At 42.1% G+C, this 19,112-nt stretch overlaps 1 protein-coding gene across 3 annotated transcripts in view; it reads right to left on the bottom strand.

Annotated features, from left to right (window-relative positions):
* Window positions 1-19,112, bottom strand: part of MAML3 (mastermind like transcriptional coactivator 3) — a 270,289-nt gene that overhangs the window by 74,135 nt on the left and 177,042 nt on the right. For all 3 annotated transcript variants that reach the window (XM_032108899.1, XM_032108897.1, XM_032108898.1), the window contains exon 2: window positions 11,444-12,928. In XM_032108899.1, coding sequence (XP_031964790.1) covers window positions 11,444-12,928 — 1,485 coding nt within the window. The remainder of the gene's footprint in view (window positions 1-11,443; window positions 12,929-19,112) is intronic.

Raw genomic sequence — 19,112 nt, 5'->3', positions numbered from 1 at the left:
CTGCATTCTCCTGCCATAGACAAATCCTCTAAGTGTGTATGTCCCTGGCAACTTAACAATAGAAAATTCCTACATTTTCAGTTTTGTTTTAGCCATTTGTGATAAGGGAAAACTACAAATAATCTTGATCCAGTGAAGCATTTCCATAGTTTGGAATACTAAAATTCTAGTTGAGATGGATTAGTGGTCAGACTGCAGGTGGGGAGGCCAAATTTATCTCATGGATGGTGCTACTACATGAGTAAGACTATAGCTGAGATTCCCCAGTCCTTCATCTGTCCCATGACTGGTTAAAAAACCATTTAATATGGCAACAAGTATTTAATACTATTTCCATCTTCCAGAGGTATACAGATCACAGAAAGCCGTGGTGTCAGCAGTAATTTCCTGTGAACTGTGGCAATACCAAAACAAGGTCCTGTGCTATTAAATGGGTAAGGAGGGGAAGCAGAGAGCGAAAAGCTGGATGAGAGGAAACAGGAGGTACACTTGAGCAGGGAACTTAGAGGGAGAGAAAGAAAAATGGATCATGGAGTAGAGGGAGAGAGAAAAGGAGCAGACAAAAAATATAGGACAGATTAAAACCGAAAAACAAGAGGGAAAAAAACCCCCAAACCTCCCCAACCTGCTGAATTCAGAGGGAAAGAAGTACACACTGGAAAAATAATTCCCTGGAAAGTGCATATTGAGCAGTCTCAGGAATCTTGCTTTCTCTAGGCAATATCACGTACAAAAATGAATTTAAAATTCAGATTCCTTTGAGAATGTTTACTCTTGAAGGAATATCATGTCACAAAAGGAGGAGTCATCTCAGGATGGACCTTACACACTCTCTAGGTAGACACTTTCAAATTATTTTTCTTTCTGTTTTTTAAAGACACTGACTTTTCTCTAGTTTCTCCAAACAACATAAGCAAACAAAAGGCATCTTATAGGTTTACCTGTTTTTCAAACCAGCAGATTTTAACCAGAAGTGAGGGACCTAGCAGAACAGATTCTACAGAAGGGTGCTAGCATGAGCAGCCAAAGACAAAGCTTCTGGAGTGAGTAATCGGCTTTAATGCTGCCCAAATGTGAAACAGAAGTGAAAAGGAGACAGAGGAAACACGTTTTGCCAAACTCGGGTTTGCTTTCTTATGAGATACTTGACCCTCTCTAGGCAGCTCTTCTATTAACAGTCGAGGAAGAGCTGCTAACAAGCTCCCACCGGGTGTAAATGAGGAAGCACCTGTTTGGAAGAAGATGTGTTGCCATAGAATGGGTGGTTTTGTCCCAATGTGTAAGATATGCTTGCAGGCTAATGCATACAAAATGTTCCTCTCACACATGAAAAAGGGGCTGAGTACAGGATGGGAGGACTTCAGAAAGCAACAACAGAGCAAAGTACATAGAGATCAACAGACCAGTTCCTCTTCTTATTAACAAATTTGGCTGTCTCAGACAACACTAAGCTGGTGAACATTAACATAAAGAGGGCAAGTTCCCCACTGCCCATGAGGAATGAAATCTTTGCTGAGAGAGCAGAAGCCACGTTCTTTAGCAAATTAGATGCATCAGCTGGGATTTGGCAGAACCTCCTGAGCACAGGACTCCAAACCTGCACTTAACCACTTACTGGGACAGTCTTTCAAGAAGTATTAAGTGTTCCTATTAAGGACACATACATGTTGCAGCATTAGGAAATCTTTCTGGAGGGAACACACATGCTGATAACATACTGCTTCTAGGTAGCATTAGGCTTGAATATTTAGAAATTATTTGGAAAGCACCAGAAATAGGATCCACATAGATAAAATGAAAGACAAAATAGGAATTCAGAAGTGAAAGGTACACATTGCTGCTGAGCTGGAACATTCTTGCCATCCAAAGAGCACAGAGTGATTATCAGAGAGCACTCCTTCATACAGACACAGGTTAGGTAGAAGCTGAGCTCAAAGCTTTGAATGGATGCTGACACTGCTTCTGGTATTGCTGCTCTGGGATCAGGTGGTCAAGCCCTCTGCTGAGGCACAACCAGGCTGTAAGTCACATTGCTGTAGAGAAGGGACAGAAAAGCTCCTGGTATTATATGTCCGAAAAGCCAAAAAGTTATACTAGCCACAAAGGAGTATCTAAACACAAGTTTATAAAGGGCTGTTGGGCTCCACATGTAACTCCACAAAACACAATGACATTTGCTCACAAGTTCGGAACACTCCTGAGCTACACTCATGAACTGCAGTAAACAAAGGTAAACAAAAATGAGCCCCTAAAAATGGGACTATTACTTTTCCTTTGAAAATACGAGACTTACTTGGTCCTAAGTTCCTAGCTAGAACATTAGTCAGTACTTACTGATGTCCTCCTCAAGCAAAAGAGCTGAGATGTATTCATGCTTCTGGGACAAACAGCCTCTTTCAGTGCCATCAAAATGTTCCTGGGGCAGGGGAGTGGAGGGAGGACGTTTAAGGAACACAGGGATTACAACAGAGAGGGGATTTTCTCTTTTTGGCAGTGCTTAGTCTCCCAGACTTCTCTCTGTGTCTTTCTTTCTCTTCTGCCATTTCTTGCACCTTACAGAGCAGCACAGGTAATTGTGGACATTCCAGTTGTGGCATTTCTGATTTTCAGTGCTCTTCACAATGCTACCCAAAATGAAGCTGTCACTGTGTGTAATCTTTAATTAGCTGCAACACCTCTGAGGTGGGGAGTGCCTCTTCCGACATGTGGCTCTGATACCCTCCACAAAGCTCCATCACAGCAGAAATACCTAGATTTTCTTCCCTCACAATGTTGGTTTTTTTAACAGCTTGATCAGGTGTACAGGACTGCCTGAAGGAGAAGTTGGGAAAGGATTGCCATGTATTCCCCCATTTGCAAAGGAACCCGTTTCCCGATTACACTGGTAACTGGTGATTGGTACATGGGGAGAGGAACTCTGCATTTTCCCCTGTTCCCTAGGCTAGCTCTCTGTGTGCACCAGCCCTTCTGGCCTGCCCCCCACAAAAACCAATGCCATTCCTAGCTAGCCTACAAACAGGAAAGAGGAGGTGTTGCAGGAGACAGAAAAGGAGGATGTGTACAGCATGGGGAGTCAGCAAACAGTCCTGTGGGGGGAGGAGGACCCCATGCTGACTTTCATAATTTCCCCCCCCCTTCCTCCCCCGAGGATGTCTCTTCTTCCATTTACCTAAGTATACAGCCATGGGCAGGGAAGGAGTCACCCACGCGTTTTAAAAAAAAAAAAAAAAAAGGGAGAAGATTGAGGAAAAATAAAGATAACAACAGGATGGAGGTTGCTTTTAAGATAATCACAATCTAGTTCAAAAATTAGAGGATACCCTATATTCTTTACCCTTATTGATTGATTATTTGATAGTTTTCTTTGCTGCAAGCTCCTTGACACAGAGAAAACAGAGCAGAGGGAGAATGCAGGGGAAGAAAAGGAGGTCCATGGCAGAGCAGGCTGGGTGATCACGGTGGAACTGAAACTGCATGAAACCTACTTAACTGAGTTAAGCAGCAAAGACAGTCCATCCTTCACACAGTAAAGAGAGCACAGGGGAGAATACTGCTTGTTCAAGAATAATTATTGCTGCAAGAATATTTCTATATGTACAATTAAACTCTTCTTGAAATACTACTGAAAAAATTAAATATCAAGTTTGCTTTTAATTAAATCTCAGCTTGTATATGCCCCTACTTTGGAGGGAGATGCAAAAAGAGATGGAAAAAGTTAATTTTTAATCCAGTCTCTTGTTCTCTTTACAAAGGGTGGGAAAGACAATGAGACTATGCTTAAACTGAAAAATAAACTCCCGGACTACCCAGAAGAGGCTTTCTTAAGGGATTTGCTAACAGTTTGTTTCCTGCAGAACAGGATAGTCAAAAGGCAATTTTAAATCTAATGTCGGCAGAGATACATGAAATGACACTGAGGCTTAGAAATGCCGCTGAGGGTGGAAATGGAGCCTGAAAGGAGGCAGTTTGTTTCATCTCTTATAATCAGTACAGAGAGCAGTAAGGGCCCAGATCTCAGTAATCTAAAGTTCATTGTTATATGATTGATGAAGGCTAAACATTTATTTATTTAATTATTTGTATTCAGATCTTTAGAAATTATAAGGACCCTCACCCACTCCCCTTTAAGTGGTTATTCTGTGGAAATAAGATAGGTCTGAATGTGTTCAGATCCAAAACAGTGCCAGAGAAAATGGGTGGACAACTGCAAAGCCTTTCCTTGGCCTTTCCAGCAAGGCCTGTTCTTTTCCAAAATGAGTTGCAAGACTTGCTTGACTCCCACTACCAGCAAGGGAAAGCCGACCACCAATCTCACTGGTTAGCCTGAGACCTGGAAGATTGGGCAGAGAAGGAAGAAGAGATCTTCCCTGCCCCTCTGAAAAAGAGATGAAGTAGAGAGACCTTCTTGGCCCTGGATCTGTACTGTTAAATCTGGCCAGGAGCTGCTGCTGATTTCATCACTGCTGCAAACTACAAGGTCCAGTAAATCCACTGCACTCACAGCCTTCTTGTTGGTGGCAGATGAAGGAATTTTGGTACACGTTGAGCAATTACTTCACCTGTGTATTCAGTATGGACTGTAACTTGGAAACAATGTAATTTCCTTTTTTTGACGTGTATTTTCAAAAAGGACTATGTGACACCTTAGAAATACAAGTACAACCAAAGGGAAGCTTCCAAGAAAGAGGTCTGGAGTTGCACCAGAACCTTGATGGTACAGTTGGGTAAAAGAACAGGTTGGATTGGAATGGGGATAAGGGAAATCCCCAGTATTACATTATCTTATAATGCCACTGCAAGATTCATAATTTCACATGTTTTCCCTTCACTTTCATATTCTAAAGCCAAAAGGGGAAGGGAGAATCACAGCTTTACTCTAAAAAGCAAACTCCTGTCCCAGATGGATACAGAACAGCTGGAAGTCAAGAATCCTAGGAGTTCAGAAAACAGGAAGATAACTACTACCTTATCCCCAATATGTATTAATTTTATGAGCTCATGATCTTAAAGCAATTTTAGAATTTCTGAATATTTCCAACCAGCAGTGTTATGAGGCATGAGTTGACTATTTTTTAGACATTCAGACTTCTATATTTATGAATTTAAACACAGGAATATACATTCCTGTAAAATTAAGGTCTGATTAATATTTTTGAGATGTTGAGAAGCAAATTGGCAAGCTCAGAAATTGTGGAAGGGAAATGAATAAATATAGGGGCAAGAAGTATTCTAAATGTCTACAATCCAAGAAAAGGTAAAGCTAAGGATATATGGACTTACAAAATTTACACAGGGACAAATCTAAAACTTAAATATTATCTAAGTGCAAGCTAGGATTCAATCTGCATCATGGTTTGGTCATGCAAGATCCCAGACTGGAGAAAAAGGTATCTGAACAAGTCAAACCAAAATGCTCAGACAAGTGCTCTGCAAGCTCTGGCAACCAGTAGTGAGGCACTAAAGGCTAAATAGACAAAGTACTCTCAAGGATGGGAAACTTACTCTTTGTCTTTGGAATGAGTCTTCTCTCAAAATAAAAATGGAAAATAACAAAATCTAACTCATGAGCTGAACTCACTATCTATGTGAAAACAGGACAGGTGCTGGTTTGCAATAAACACAATGGGCACGAAGAGTTACAAAGGCCCGGGGACAATAAGAAGTTGGTTATGGCTGCTATTGCTGAAAGCAGGTGGAACAGGTCATGGGACTGGAAAGCTAAAATGAATGATGCTAACTTGCGCTTTCAGGAAAAAATGGCACAAAAAGCCCCCAAGGAAAGGGTAGCCCTCTATGTAAAAATATGCTGCTACTGGCTATAGACATTTCAAAACCACAGTGCTTCACAACTGCAATTGTAGTGCATAAAACTGAAGGAGAGTTGATTGGCACACATCGAATCATTAAACTATTGGACCTTGCTAACTAACAGGACAAACTGCATTTTACATAGCAATCTAGGTCATGTAGAAAGGAAAAGTCTAAAAAAAAAGTATAGGGGACATTTAATATACACTTTGTGCAGTCAGTAATACAAATTATCTGCATCTAAAAATAACGTAGGACATTTTCTTTACAGATGTGAATAATACACACTGTAAGTCTTCAAGAAACTAGATAAGAAGAAAATAACTCAACAATGTATTTTTATAAATCTTAAACAAATGGAGAAGTTTCTAGGAATCAAAGATTTACCACTACAACTGTGTTTTTTAAAGTGGAAAAGACCAGACACACTCTCTAGCAAGACAATGGAACAACTGGTTTCAGCTCTCTACCAGCAATGACTTGGAGGATTTAACAGTGAATACTGGTCAGCATGGTTTCAGGACAGTAGGTTTCACCAAATAATTTAATAGAATCATAGGGTTATTTAGGCTGGAAAAGACCTCTAACATCACCGAGTTCAGCCTTTAACCCAACACTGCCAAGTTCACCACTAAACCACAGCCCTAAGGGCCACATGTGCATGTCTCTTAAATACCCCCAGGGATGGTGAATCAATCACTTTCCTGAGCAGTCTGTTCCCATTTCCTTACAATAGGATGAGTGGTTTAGTTGGGGCATGGGAGCAATGTTCTTATACTTTGATTTTGCAAGGTTTAGGCTGGGGAAAAAAATTTGAAGAAAAACACTGCCATATGAAATGAACGAAGTTTGTATTACATTAATAAGTACACACCCACAGGTCACAAAATGAGGAAACACCAACAAAATTGGGTTTTAGGATTATGCCATGGAGATCTTTGCCAAATGCTATCCAATATTTGTTTCTAGTGATTCATGCTAACATGGCCTCCTTCCCAACACAATGGACAGATGACAGCAGGCATGGTAAGAAGGCTAGGCTATGTTCACAAATTACCTGGTAAAATGGTCAGAATCCATCCGAGCAAATTTTGTTAACCCACCTGTCCTTAAAAGTCTACCAGAGACTGATTTCTAGGGAGCACATTTGGACTTTTGTAAAAGGCAGGCACTGCATCTAAACTCTAAGTCAAAGCTTTTGCGGAAAGCAGTGTCTACAAGTCAAATATAACATAGACATATTCATTCATGTAGGCATTCACTACAGCTCTATAGGCAGCTCAGCAAATGATCCTCACTGTCTCCTTATTTCCATTCCAGCCTGTCTCTCCTAAAATCTGGTAAGACAGTTGTGTCTCTGTCACACTTTCATGGAGTGAATACAAATCTGTCTTTCTTCTTTACTTTCAGGTAGGCTTTTAAAAAAGGCCAAATTCCAGAACAGGAACAATCTCTTTTTCCCACTGTCCCAAAGATAACCTTCAAAAAAGTGCAAAATCTCTTTTACAATTCCGGAGAGAAACACACCTTTTCACTTCTAAAGGACAACAATGATTATGTTTTGGAAATGTTCTCAGACACAGGTCTCTCCCTTTATCTTTGGCATGCAAAACCAGACTGAGCCGATGATACCTCTTGAATGTGTAAGATTAAAACAAAGGACAGATAATTAAATGTGAAGATATGCTTGCAGGATGGTGTCATTTTTCTCCTTCATTCACATCCCTACAATTTTAACAATATAAGCAGTGGTTTCAATAGGCAATAATTGTGGCATCCTCACAGTCCCATGCAGGCAAAGAGCTGCAGTCTAGTTTTATTTTTCTTACACCCATGGAGAATTCTGTTTTGTTTTGACCTCTCATTACTTGCCCTCACACACTTGGCTCCAAACATCAAATTCTGCCTCAGCCCTCCAACTTTTTTTCCATTGGGCTGCTTTTTTCTCTTACCATTATGCATTTGTATTGAACAGCTGGAACCAAGAAAGGGCATAATTAATTATTCTTAAATTTCCCAAAGAAAACGTTTTTATTTTTCTCAGTTTGAAATTACTTTTTGGTTTGAGGAAAAAGAGAAAAAAGTGCCTCCCATAAAACCTTGCATACATCTCAAAAACTTAATGGAACATTTTAGGTAAAACAACAGTGTAATTTTTGAAAAGGAGGTGGGTTCAGGCTTTCTTCCTTTCATTTCTAAAATCGTATAAAAAGTCTAAACAAAGTCACTTCTGCATCTTGGTGTGGAACTGATTTCTTTTATTATCACTTGAGAGCCAGAAGAGAAGAGGACCTCTACCCCTCAAATACCTATTAAGTTAGCATCCCTGTGAAAATCTACTTGCTGGATTAGCCTATAAACTCCACCTAAGCAAAAATGGAAGAACCACCCAGAAGAAGCAAGAGCAAAAAAGGGCAACGCCTGTGACAACTGGGTTTAGGGCAGATCAGGGTACATGGAGCAAGGTAAAGAGCAGGGAATTCTAAGTACGAGTTGGACCAAGTAGAGAACAGTCAGGCATGAGGGAATATTAGTAGGACAGAGTCTTGATAAAGTAGACGAGTCAGGAACGACCATGAGTTTTGCTGGATATAGATGGGTCAGGGTCTGCCTATGGTTTTAACACTCAGTTCCAGAAAAAAATCCCATTAAAATTACCTTCAGGCCACCCCTGGAAAAATCCCTGCCTCAAAAATCCAAACCAGTATCTGCTTCATGCAAAAACACCCCATCCAATGCCCCTTTGAAGAGAAACAAGGTATAGAATAAGATACAGGACTTAATGGTTCAGGGCACATGGGTTGTTCAGCAACAGTGTGTAGAGGGCTACAACTGTAGTGCCAGTACCAGTCCTGGATCTCCACAGAAAAGCAAAGGACTAACACATCTGACAGGAAGAGTCTCAATACCCACAGTGCAGAGAGCCTTTAGAGAAATCCTACTTCTGCTGGATACTAGTTCTGCTAGCTAGGTTGCTAATTTAGCACTCCACCTGTCCAACCACTCATACACATATTGAACAGAAAGGCTTCCTCTCTTTACAAGAGTAGGCAGTGATGCTCAGCATGCCCAGGACACAAGCCCAAAGCCTACTCTTGTAAAGAGAGGAAGCCTTTCTGATGATGTCTAAATCAGCTTTTGGTTCTCAAATATGCCCTTGTAAGAGTAACTTGACAGAAGTATATGGTCACTGCTAACTAGATGCAATAGGTAGATTCTTTTTCCTCTTAAATACAATTTGTTAAATCACTGTGATTATTTAACACAAACATACACTTTTACAAATCTCCATCAAACCCCAAAACTATAGTTTATAGTAGAAACTATAAACTGACAGAAAGATACATTCACTTTACATTCAGAAATGTATTTCAAACTGAAGAGTGCAATATTCTTGTTTTTCATCTGTGACCACATAGTAAGCAGATAATCTGCATCAGTCTGGGTTTAACTTAACAATATCAACATTTTACCACTTTTGCAAAAACAGTAAATTCCATCAAGCGCATCTCACAATAATAAGCTTTCTAATTTTCCACAGGAAAATGCTTTTCAGGGAAGCAGGAGAGAAAGAAGGAAGAAATTACAGTTAGAAACTTATTGTTTCAACCTTTCTCACAAAAAAATCCCTTCAGTGTAGGCAAGTGGGTTCCACAAGTAGTAAAGGGGCCTTTTGACATCTACACCAAAGCAAGAACTCCCTCATCCTGGATGGATCAATAAATGTGAATTGCACATAAAATATAACAAAGTATGGCTCTTCCTTAAGTTTCTTCTTTGTATGCCACAGAAATGACTTAATATCTGGACTTGTTTATGGAAGAATGTCTAGTTGTATCCAAATATCTAGTTTTTCCTATATTAAAAAAAAAAGAGGAACTGAGTGAGATTAGATATATGAAACCTTGACTACCCATTCATATTGGGGAATTGCAGAGAGATACTAACATGAATTTCTTGACTCATGAAATAGAGAAGGTGGCATTAACTCTTTCACACAGGCAGTTCATCCTCTCAACTGTTTGATGGGTCTTTGAGTTCAACAGATTTGACAAGAGCAAAAGAAAGAAACAATAAAGCATTAGACAGCATGACCAAGCATCCTCTGCCTCTCAGTTACAAACCAACAAATCTGTAGCTCCAATTACAGTCTGAGTTCCATGTCATTATTGCAGTAGTTCTCTAGATAAGCCTTCCCAAAGAGAAGAGGCTTTAGATCACCTGTGTCTAATGCAATAGGCAAGCAGAATTAATGTAAAAATAAAAAGCTTTGAGCTGTCACCATACATCCTGAACCAAAACCAGGAGGCAGATGAACATTTCTTTTTGTTTTGCAATTAATTTTAAATAACATGTGATGTCCTCTGACCTGGTAAAGCTCCTACTCCTCCTTATTGGTTGATCCCCAAACTCCACAAGTTGAAGGAATGACAAATTTTGCTGTATTTCTACATGCATTACAGTGTGAGTCACAGTTAAACCATGCTCAGAATTAAGTATTCCTTGTAGGTGGTGTGGAAACAGCTAATTTGGTGAAAAGCTGTTATGCTAAAATGATCAACTAACAATTCTATTCGTGTATTATACACTATTAGTGTATATCAGACTTCTTGACATGTTTTGGTGGCATGTAACTTCTGTGAAGGTATCGCCTACTTTGGGAATTGATTATTAACTTTAATCCATTTTTAAACTCTACCTACTTTGGTAATTGATTACTAACTTTAATAATTTTTAAACTCTCAAAACAACATTTAGAAAATTTGTTCTTGAACCTTTCCATCACACCAGTGGCCAGATCTTTACAGGGGCTGCACAATTAAGAATACCCTGCTGACCCAGGAGGCGACAGGGCATTGATGTAACCACTATTCAAACTGGTTATTAACTCATTACAAAGCATTCCCCAAGTCTGGCAACTGCTGCACCGTAGCTTAGCGTGGAATACACGTGAGACAGTGATGCCAAAGCATTGAAGCCAAATGGCTTTAGCCTCTTGCTGAAAGACAAAACACTTTGGGTTGCTAAAGACTGCTTGAAAGTCCCAGAATAAACCATCTCATCTCATCATCATGGTCCAAGCACCACTAAAAGCATTCTGTTGTTCTTACTTTTTCCAGTCAAAACCAAAGGCACTCGGCACCCAAAATGTTCATCCTTTGTTCCCAGAGCCAAAATGCCAAAAATGCTGTTTAAAGCTGGCTTGATCTCTACCCCAAGAAGAAAGGACCAACCACTCCATCTTTTTGTTACAATGCTAACTGCACTGTGGGAAACTAAGCCATGCAGTGGTTTGGGATCCACAACCATCAAGTCTTGCATTATGAAAAAAAAAGGAAACAAACCCTCCAAGGAGAAGTGATTTCTGACCCAAAATTTCCCAGAGTGGCCCTACACACTCATCAGAGGAAGCACAGGAAAGAGCAGTGAATTAACAACAGGTCTAAAGTATAATGCAACGTAATTTCAGTTGTTTCTTAAAATGATCATGCTCCAATACCATGTGAAAAATCTAAGAAGCATCTGCAATGATATTCCATGCTTTCCAGGAGAAAGAGGAGGTGAGTGAAGGAGACTGGACAAAGAGGTACTAAGCCTTTGTATTGGCCTCTCGTTGTCATGCACTCACACTTACCTGACCAAGGGCAGGGAGTGTTGTATATGCCATGGGCTGATTTATCATTCCTTTCTGCTTCATGATGAGCATGCGTTTTTGCTCCTCGCTCAGGTGTGCCATCTGAGCTGGCATCTGTGGCTGCTGGGATTGCTGCTGCTGGATGTATGGCATCATGGGGTTCTTCCCAGGATTTGCCATTGGTGAGGTCATCCTCTGACTCAGTTCAGTATTGAAATGGGTCAGAGGTTTGGTGTTGCCATAAGAAAGCATATTGGGCTGTTTGCTCAAGGAGTTTGTGACCAAGTTATTTGGCTGCTGACTGATCATGTTCATGTGATTTTGAGGGAGGTAGTTATTAATTGTGGTCTTCTGGGGATTGTTTGCCATAGGAGGCACTACTGGGTTTTGGTTGCTAAAGGCTTGAGAGTACATCATTGGACTATTTGGTTTGTCTGCACTGAAGGGTCCTCCGTAGGGGCTAGATGGAGGCCCCACCGGTGACCAGCTTGAGGGCTGATTTGGATGCTGTTGCTGCTTCTGCTGCATGAGCTTGGCTCTTTGCTGCTGCTGGGCTGCCATCTGCTTGAGCTGCTCAGCTGGGGACAGGTCAGCGCTCGGCAGGGACACTGGCCCAGGCCCCGATCCTGCAACAGCCGATGCTGGGTTCATCAGGAAGCCATTTCCAGAGCGTGCCTGCATCTGTCCGGGAGTGTGGGCCTGGCTGGGAGTCTGAGGGGACTGGGCAATACAGTTTGCTGGTGATCCAGCACGGACTGGGGCCGGTGGTGCGCTGGATGCAGAAGCAATGCTGGAGGCTGTGGAGATGTTGGAAAATGGAGGACCGGAAGAAGATGGTCTGACCTGGGGAGACCCTAATGGGACATGAGCAAATGGAGAATGGGATGGATCGCTTTTTACGCTTGCACTCTCCTGGGTCTCTGTGGCAGGCCTGGGAAATTCGGGCTCCTTCTTCTCTTCAAAGTCTTCATTGAACAAATCCTGTATATCATCTTCTGGGACAGTGTTCGCCAGCTCATCTATGAGCTCCTGCCACTCCTGATCATTTAGGTTAATGTCTGAGAAGAGCTTGTTCTGATTTGAAAGAGATGTTTCAGAAGTGTCTATGCAGCTGGAGTCATCCAAAGGCTCTTGCTTTAGTTCCTTGTTCTGCAGGATGTTAAAACTATCATCCAGCTCATTGCAGCCATTAACAGGGACCTTTATCTCGGAAAGCCCACCATTTTCACCCAAGCCTTCTAGACCACTCCTGTGACTTCCACTGTTCTGCAGGGGCAGAGAAGCTTTCATGTCAAGCTGGTGAAGAGGAGAAACAGCAGGCAAAGGCAAATTAATGGGCAAGCTGTTGATTGCCTCAATGCTTGACACATCCTTTCGTGTCCGCTTGCCGGTCGGAGAAAAGTTCCCATCACAAACTCCGTTCTGCTGTTCTCCATTGAGAGGTGAACGTGTGCCTTCCAACTTCCTTTTGACTGTCTCTTGAAGCTTAAAGAAAATAAGAGGAAAGAAAAAATTAACCATTTGCAGATGCAAAAAAAGTGCTCATGGGCACTGTGACAAGATACTCCTCATCAAGCCAGTGACAGTAAGTTTTAAAACTGATTAGGAAGTTCCTCTGATTTCATTCTTATGCTTGATCAATTTGAAAACACAGTATAAAAAAACCCAAACAACCAAACACCTCCCCCTGCCCCAAACCAAACCTTCCCTTGACTAGGAAAGCAGAACCGTAAAATAAGTCTGTGCTTTCCAAGCCAAGTCTGTGTTAACTTCCAAGAAATTTAGGGAGCAAGTTGACTAATTCAGCTTGTTAGTGCCTAATACAGGGATGAGATTTAAGCAGTGTGCCTAACACAGTGAGGACTCTTAAATTGGAACAAAAAAAGAAAAAAGGAATCACTAAAATTTACTTTTCCCTCTGAAATTCTTTTTGTTGGAAGTTTCTAGAAGCTTCTTTAAATATAACTGCAATACAATTGATTGACTACTTATATTGAAATGTGTTGTTGACAAAAAACATTTTTAATATAGTTTCATTTGATTAGCCCTCTGTTCTTGGCTAACATATTGAGAATCACTTTTAAGGGAGGAAAAAATATATCCACCCTAGAAAATAGAAGGCACTTTGCATAACGTTAACTCAATCAAATAATGAAAAAAAAGGAAATCAGCTGTGTGCTAGGAGCTAACATAAAATGTAAATAGCTAACAGAAATAATAGCAAGATAAGTCTCCAGAAAAGCAAATAAATTGGAATATAAGAATTTTATAAAATATAATGTGTTAACATCAGCTTTAAGTCAGGTTAAAGAAGCATAGCAAAGAACTGTAACAAGGTACAGTCCTCCCCACTCACACCCAAGTTGAGTCCTTCACTTACGTACCAGGCTAAAAAAAGCATCTCTCTTCAGCTAAGGCAAAAAACAATAGTGGGGAGGAGAGGAAGCAAAGAGGTCACAGCTCTAGCAAATGCCTTCAGGACACACTTGCATCCTTGATACTAGAACAATAGAAGACAAAATACTGAAAGATTTTATCAATTTTTAAAGTATTCTTACTGGTAGAAAAGTCCCAGATACGAAGCTCCCACCCCTTCCCTAACCTAGAGGTCCTCAACCTTCTTTCTTTTCACAATCCAGATCCCATTTATTTCTCCCATCCCAGAGGGCTGGTTCCCCTTTCATCCCATGTATAAGACAGGCAAGCAAATCCATATCTTGCTCAGGATTTGGAGGGAGTGGTTCTGGGAAGGCTGTGCCCTCCTCCTGCCCCTCAGGCCAGCGTGGCCTGTTTCAGCACACAATGCAGAGGGATGTGGCTGGCACAGGCATTGCTGCAGCCACAGCTGAGCATGCATGGGACACCAAGCTACTGGTGAGGCTGCTCTTCTGCAGAGAACCAAGCAGAAAGGCAAGGCTGTGGGTCTAAGCAGACCATCAATTCTTTGATTTGCACTGGAGCAGAACAGTTTTTTAATGTAGGAAATCAATTAACATGTGAATAAGAGTCGCCAGTGGGTCACTGTTGGCATAAGTGACTGAGACTTTGCTGCCTGTTCTGCCTTGCACAAAGCCAGCATGTGCCAAGCTCCCACAGGCAGAAATTCCTCCACTTCTTGGCTTCTGTGGTGCCACACAGACCAGCCGAGTGGTGACCACAGCCTCTGCCACATGGCTGATCTCTTCCTCTGGTGTCTGCTCTTAAAACTCTGAATTTGGAGAGTTGTGGATGTTGATCTTGGAGATGAGAAAGTCCTGGGCAGATCTTTATAGCACCTTCCAATTCCCAAAGGGCACACAAGAAAGCTGGAGAAGGACTATCTCCAAGTGATAGGATAAGGGGGAATGGCTTCAAACTGATAGAGTGTGGGTTTAGATATTAGGAAGAAATTCTTCCCTGTGAGGATGGTGAGGCACTGGCACAGGTTGCTTAGAGAAGCTGTGGATGTCCCGTCCCTGGAAGTGTTCAAGGCCAGCCTGGATGAGGCTCTGAGCAACCTGGTCTAGTGGAAGGTGTCCCTGCCTATGGCAAGGAGGTTGGAATTAGATGATTTTTAAGGTCCCTTCCAACTTAGACCATTCTGTGCATTTATGCCTGTGCAGCACTGCCTCTGTGCACCCTGAGACTCTCCCCTCCCCAGTTTCTGGAGATGAGGGAACAGCCCAGTCAGTGGTTTGCATACGAAGTTCCTCTCCCTGTGTTGCAGGCTGTGATGAGGAACCAGCCTGCAGCAATGTGGAGGTCAGGAAGGCTGTGAGCATATTTTGGGCCTCCCTATCAAGTCCCTGTCACTGTGTTACCACTCCTCTCCCACCTGCAGCAGCTCTTGTCCCCATGAGCTCTGCAGATGCAGGTGGGAATGCACACTGTGCCACTCTCTCTGGATTAATGCCTGGCATAGACAGGTTTATCAGCCATAGTCTGCAGGAACCCACTAGGCTGCAGAGCGCAGAGCCCTGCAGGAAAGGACTACCTTCTCAGCTCTGTGCCACGGCAGCAGAGCTCTGGGTGCTTGCCCAGAGGTGGTAATTGCCTCAATCTGTGCCAGTTAGCAGCCATGTGGAAAGGAAGTCAACACCCAAGACTAGTGTGAAGGATCAAAATCAGATCCCACAAGGGGACTTATGGTATAGGTCTCACCTCTGCTCCTTCCCTACCCTAAAAACCCATGTTAAGCTGAACACCAGTGTGTGTGACATTACAGCTCCCTGCTGCTTTTTGAGTTGTGTATCTGCCGTGCTGCAGAATCCTACAGTTGAGTTTGTTCCACTGATCTTTATGTAACCCTGGATCAGACCCTGGAGACAGGAAAGGATGGTACAGATGCGGTAATGGCACAGCAGCACAGCTCCAGGGCAAGAAAAGAAAAAGCATGAGCTGGCCTCAAGTGCAGGTGGTCAGTTGATATAATGGGTTAAAATAGCATATTTAAATATTGCGCTAATGGGCCACTCACACAATTTACAGCTGAAATCACCCATTTCAACTCCTAAGCCATCTCACTACAGAGTCACTATTGCCACATCAGAAAAACATTCACCAAACAGCAAGTGACTCAAGACCAAACTCAATGGGCATACACAGGCAAAAACAGGATTTGAAGAAATGTTCAAAATGTGTCGTGGCCCTTTACCCCAAGTTCATATTGACCAAATGCTGGGTTAAAGTAAGAACGGGACCTGGTGGCAGGCTTCTCATCATGAAGTAAAGTTCCTATAAGGAAAAGATGGGAAAAAAGTTGTCTTAAGGCAGGGAGTAGTCAGAGTAATTATCTCCTGAGGAATACAAGCAAACTGACTCCATACATTTTGCAAGTTTGAATGAATCCTTGACAAAATACTGGTAAGAGTGATATGCTTTCACATGGTTTCACGCTTTCAGGTTTATTTTATCCTGAATCTATCACCTTATTTGTATATGAATGTTCACCAAAAGAATCTATCTAGTCTGGCAAATAACCAGCCCTAAAAATATCAGTTCCTAAAGTTTCATCATGTGCTGGAACTTGGATGTCCTCCTCTACAAATATACAGTGACTTTAGTGAAAGTAAAAGCAGGCCCAGTATATAAATATTAATAAACATGTTTATTATGCATTACAACAAAAAGCAGCTTGACATGGAAACTATTTTCTATCAAATATGAAGCTTACAGAAGTTGTGCCTTGTTGCAAAAAGAAATTAAACCTCTTCTAAGTTTGTACCTCCACATTGTTCTCCTTCAGAGACTTTAGGACTTGGTAGGTTAACAGGCACTAATCTTTTTATTTTCTTTTTTTGCTCATTGAAAAACTGTAGGTAGACAAAAACTTAACATGAAAGGTTTGTTTGAAGGCAACATGCTGGGTACAACCTTTGCAGGTGGGGAAGCACCTTGATTCCAGCATTTTGGAGGAGTTGGGAGCCATAACAATAGATGTATCTTCTTTTTCTGAGGTACAACACAGAAATACCCTTATCAAATGATTTCAATGAAAACTTTCCTTTTCATATCTTGATTTCATTCCCAATCACCACGTTAACTCTTGGATGGTTTGGATATCCTACACTGAGCATATACTGGCAAACAGTTTACCACCACCAGGATTCCACAGTGTCTTAGACTAAAACCTCAGCACTTCCCTCTATAAACACAATCCCTGAAGTAAAATAGTATCTCTTAAAGTACCCTCCTTCTCCTTCCTAGTACAAATACACAGTTTGTGCATGTTTTACAGCATGCATCATGAAGATATTAGCAGGAGCTGAGAGATTTATGTCTAGGAACAGAAGGCTGTTGCCACATAAAAAAAAAGGAAAATGTTAAAATCAAAGGAAAATATTAAAATAAAACAACCCCCTTGCCAGCTTCATAAGCCTTTAGCTTTAATCACACAAAATATTTGGCTGATGAATCTTCATTTCACAGCGGTTTTCTACCCCAAAGCAAAAGAGAGTGAAGCAGGACTCTCGATTCTTTATATGCCTTTGGAGAAACTCCAGTTGCAGAGTGAGAAAAGGTCAAATTTGGCACGTTGACTTTTTAAATCACTTTCAGTTGGAGGAGAGGCAGGGGGACAGAAGCTGTGCACGCAAATGCACACTGACCCGAACAGTCTAATCCAACCCATCCTGAAATCCTCGGCAGAGCTTCTTGGACATGCCGTGACAGACCCAATAGATAAACAAGACTGTGTGGAGGCTGTTGGCAGGCCTTTCATCTGTGAGGAGAAGCTGCTCCGCTTCATCTCACCAGCAGCAATTCATTTTTCAAAAGAAATGAGACAGAGGTACTGTTGTTATAGCAACAGCCGAGCCACTCACTAGCCCATCCTCCACTGTGGAGCTGCCTTTGGTGGGTGGCTGTTCCAGTCGTCCATGGGGAGTGACTGGGGCTGTGGCAGCAGAATAGTCGTTTCATTGCTTCTTAAAAAAACCCCAACACAAAAACCAGGGGGAGGTGGGGAAGCCGAGAGGCTAAATTCTCTCTATGCCAATAGAAGTTGGACATGATTCACAGGGTCTAACACAGGTCCACCTCTCCTCTGTGAGCCCCCAGATGAGGCTGATATCACTTTTACAGATGTTTTTGTGTACCAGCTACATGTAGCCACTGACTTTCCCTAGGGCAGCTCCAGCCACTTCAATACAAGGGCAACAACTCTGAGAGGTCTGGTCCACTTGGCTCCCCAGCTCTGCTGGAACATGCCCTGCTCTGGAGCTATCTTTGCTCCCTGTGGAAAAGCAGAGAAACTAGCCAATGCCGAAATTCTTCCACAGAGAATATGCATGTGTAGAAAAAACAAGAGTTATCATCTTCTCCACATGCTCTTCTGTGACTCTTTCTGTTAAAAATTGTTCTTTTCAGTTCTTCATGTCGCATGAGTCTGGCCCACCAGTCATCATGACCTTCAGTTCCTTTCCATGAAATGAATTCAAGTCTTGGCCCTTCCTCCAGGGTTTCTACTCTCCCTTCCATCAGTGTGTCTGTTCCTGAGTTTGCCCCACCTTTCTTCTCCCTTTTTCTGCTAGAGCTTCTCCAGAAAGATCTTGATACTTTTTACCTCCAACAGGGAGTACTTACCATGAGCTCTGCCAAACACCACCCCAATTCAGCAGCCTCCAGCCTGCAACCTGATGACTGAGTCAAGTTTGCTACTTAACTTGTGCTGCACACAAATCCTATCAACAATTTAGGAAGTGTCCCAGGGGTGGCCGTGAAGTGACACTAAGCAAGTGGATTTGACAAGACAGCATCTGAGATCAGTAAGGAATAATCAGCATTGCCATTTGCATGCCAGCAATTCAGCTTCAGCGTTTGAAAAGATTTTTTGCACTCACCTTGCTGTATCACCTCTGACACTGCCATTCTAAAGTCAGTGTTGCCAGAGTGCCACTGCCTGAGGTACAGCCACATCTTGTCACCAGTGTTTTAAGTCCACCAGCTCCATAGTGGCCTCCCAATGACACCTGCTCCAGTGTCCTGCAGAGGTGGTGGGGATCACAGGACCTGTTTCAAAAACCCGTTGGAACTGACCTCAGACAAGCAGCCAAGCAAAGTGGAGGCGAGTTACATATCACCACTTCCCACAAATGAAAGTATTTCATGCATCCAATCACTCCCCTACTATTTGAATTTCCTCATGCTGCTGAAAGCATGGCACTGATGCCTGCTAACTCGCAGGATGAAG

This window comes from Corvus moneduloides, chromosome 5, assembly GCF_009650955.1.
Source record: "Corvus moneduloides isolate bCorMon1 chromosome 5, bCorMon1.pri, whole genome shotgun sequence".
NCBI classification, from domain to species: Eukaryota; Metazoa; Chordata; class Aves; order Passeriformes; family Corvidae; genus Corvus; species Corvus moneduloides.
Note: the sequence above shows the minus strand (reverse complement) of the source record. Positions and strands in the feature narration are given on the sequence as shown.